The 3,270-nt window shown below is 48.7% G+C and overlaps 1 protein-coding gene across 1 annotated transcript; it reads right to left on the bottom strand.

The window, feature by feature from the left end:
* Positions 1-1,358: 1,358 nt before the first annotated feature.
* Positions 1,359-3,019, bottom strand: LOC309562222 (uncharacterized protein; the record flags this gene model as incomplete). Its single annotated transcript, XM_082266348.1, has 2 exons — positions 1,359-1,545; positions 1,692-3,019. The coding sequence occupies 2 exons, from the start codon at positions 3,017-3,019 to the stop codon at positions 1,359-1,361; spliced, it is 1,515 nt and encodes a 504-aa protein (XP_082122474.1).
* Between the last annotated feature and the right edge of the window lie 251 nt (positions 3,020-3,270).

Raw genomic sequence — 3,270 nt, forward strand, 5'->3', positions numbered from 1 at the left:
TTTCAGTTTAAACTTATATTATTCTATTTATATGTTATAAATGTCCAAAAGTGTTCTTTTGTATTGCTCAGTAGGGTTCAATGACTGCTACATAATAACGGAAAATCGAATACTCACCTTTCCGTAATTTTCCTTTCCTGGTGCCTATCCATGGCAACATACATATGGTGGTTGCTCCGCCCTCAACCAACCCACAGGACCTCCTTAACTCTATAAAAGTAAGAACTGCCCCCCCCTACACCATTCTTGTAACTAGACTCAAAAATGCAGATTACGTAAAGGGAGGGCGTATGCTGCCATGGATAGGCACCAGGAAAGGAAAATTACGGAAAGGTGAGTATTCAATTTTCCGTTTTCCTGGTGCCTCCATGGCAGCATACATATGGTAAATAACTCGCTCACAGGGAGGGATACTGCACAGAAATATAGTTTATTAGGATTCACAAAACCGCCAATTGCAGCGCTTTCTTCCCAAAATCACGGGAAGTTAGAGCAGCTGGATCCAGGCTATAATGGACCATGAAGGTATTAAATGAGGACCAACTGGCTGCACGACAAATTGTTTCCGGAGAGACATGTGCTAGCGCTGCCCAAGGAGAGGCTATCCCCCGTGTAGAGTGAGCATTGATTGCTTTAGGCACTGGAAGACCGCTAGCCCGATAGGCCCTTTGAATCAGACGTACGATCCAGCTTGCGATAGTTCTTTTTGATGCTGCCAAGCCCTTTCTACCTCTGTTTGGAATGATAAATAGGCGTTGCTCCCTACGAAAAGATTGGGTTAAATCAATGTACCGACGTAGAGTTCTTGCAACGTCCAGTTCATGCAACTTTGATGTAGCTGGATCTTCCTCAAAGGCTGGGAGAACCCATTCCTGATTAAAGTGGTAGGTAGTTGGCACTTTAGGTATGAACTGATGGATTGGTCGTAGGACGACCCTATCTGGGAAGAACGTAATATATGGATCTTGAGCACCCAAGGCTTGAATTTCAGAAACCCTACGGCCTGAAGTGACAGCTACGAGGAAAACTGCTTTAAGAGTAACATCCTCCAGAGAACAGTCCTCAGTAGGAGCAAATGGCGGTGCTGCTAGAGTATCCAGCACCAAGGGTAAATCCCACTTCGGGTACAATGTTTTCCTAGGTGGTCTTAACCTCAGTACTGCCTTCATAAACCGCTCTATCAAAGGATGTAAGGCCCATCTGATGTATGTCAGAGCTGATAAGGCTGAAACTTGCACTTTAAGGGTATTGAGCCCCAAACCTACATCCAGACCTTTCTGTAGAAACAGTAGAACGTCCTGCACAGCTGGCTTCAGTGGATTAAACTTGTTGGATTCGGCAACTTCTGAAAACTTCTGTCATACTCTGTAGTAGGAGCTATTAGTGGATGATTTTCTGGCTTGAAGCAACGTCTGGGTTACCTCATGAGAGCAACCTAACTCCTCCAACCTCTTCCTTTCAACTTCCAGGCCCTCAGATCCAGGATTTCTGAATGTGGGTGGATGTAGTCCCCCTGCGACAGGAGACCGGGAATCTTCGGAAGGACTAAAGGGTTGCAAACAGACAGCTGGGTCAACAGCATGAACCAAGGCCTTTTTGGCCAATAGGGAATCACCGCCAGGATGGTCACCTCCTCCCATGTTAGGCGTTGAAGGAATCTGAGAATCAGAGGGGTAGGAGGGAACGCATACCCGACTCGGAAGGTCCACGGTTGAACTAAGGCATCTACTCCTGCTGAATTCTGGGCAGGGTATCTTGTGAAAAAACGAGGTGCCTTGGCATTCTGGGGGGATGCAAATAGGTCCCACTGAGGACTGCCCCAGTGTTGACAGATCCACCGAAACACACAGTTGTCCAGGGACCACTCGTTGTTGTTGATGAATTCCCTGGACAGGAGATCCGCCAAATGATTCTGGGAGGCTGGTTGATAAGCTGCTCGGAGGTTTACAAGGTTCTCCTCGGCCCATGCTAAGATCGGGGCCACTTCGCGTGACAATGACCTGCTGTGGGTCCCCCCTTGGTTCTGGACGTAGGCTACCGCCGCCCTGTTGTCCATACGTAACAGGAGGGAGTTGCCCGCGAGATGAGGTGCCAAGTGCGATATAGCTTCCCAAGCTGCCCTCAGCTCCAGAATGTTTGATACTACGTCCTCCACATCGAACTGCCATCTTCCTTGGATCAACTGGTCCCTGAAGTGTGCCCCCCAGCCCAACCGACTTGCATCGGTTGTAAGCGTGATCCATGAGATGGGGCCAAGATGGCAATGATTTTGAAGGTTGGGCAGCTTCGTCCACCACCATAGGCTGGACTTCATTGATACCGTGATCAACACCTTCTGGGAAAGGGACCTTCTTCTCCACTGGGATAGAAACCCCTGTTGAAAAGCACGGAGATGCCAGCGGGCCCACTTTACCATCGGGATACATGAGGAAAAGGTTCCGAGGAGACTCAGACACTCCAATGCCGACATGGCTTTGCTCGCCAGTGCCTTCTTCACCCTCCCTGTGATTATGGGAATCTTCTCGGGTGGCAGTGACACTGCCCTCCTCCGTGTGTCGAACAGTGCCCCTAAGTATATCATCTTTTGGGCTGGAGTAAGCTGGCTCTTTGAGTGATTGATTAGCCATCCGTACCTCATCAGTGTGTCCAAGACTTGTTGAACATGGATCTTTAGGAGCTCTTTGTCTTGTGACAGGATGAGAATGTTGTCTAGATAATGTAAGACACGAACCCCCTTCGTGCCAGCATTGCCACCAACACTTTGGTGAAGGTTCTGGGGGCTGTGGATATCCCGAAAGGCAAACACTGGAACTGTAGGTGAAGTTCCCCTATCTTGAACCTTAGGAATGACTGGAAGTCGTGAAGTATTGGTATATGTAGATACGCATCCTGAAGGTCTATAGAGACCATCCAGTCGCCTGGTTGCACAGTTAGGATGACCGTGTTTAGGGATTCCATCTTGAACCGCTCGAGGCGGATAAACTTGTTCAACCGCTTCAGATCTAGAACTTGCCTCCATCCTCCCGCCTTTTTGCGTACCAAGAAGACTGGGGAATAAAAGCCTAAGAATCTTTCCGACTCTGGCACTGGTACCACTGCCTGCTGATGAATTAGCGTCTGGACATATTGTAGCAGAACCTTGCGCTTCTCTTCGGAGTTTGGAATCCTGGTGGGTAGAAAAGAAGAACGGGGCGGTTGGCGCTTGAACCTCCAAAAATGCCCCTGAAGGATCGTGGAGGTAACCCAATGATCCGAGCAAGTTTCCACCCA

The sequence above is a fragment of the Pelophylax lessonae genome (genome assembly GCF_965119305.1).
Source record: "Pelophylax lessonae genome assembly, chromosome: 8".
Classification (NCBI taxonomy): Eukaryota; Metazoa; Chordata; class Amphibia; order Anura; family Ranidae; genus Pelophylax; species Pelophylax lessonae.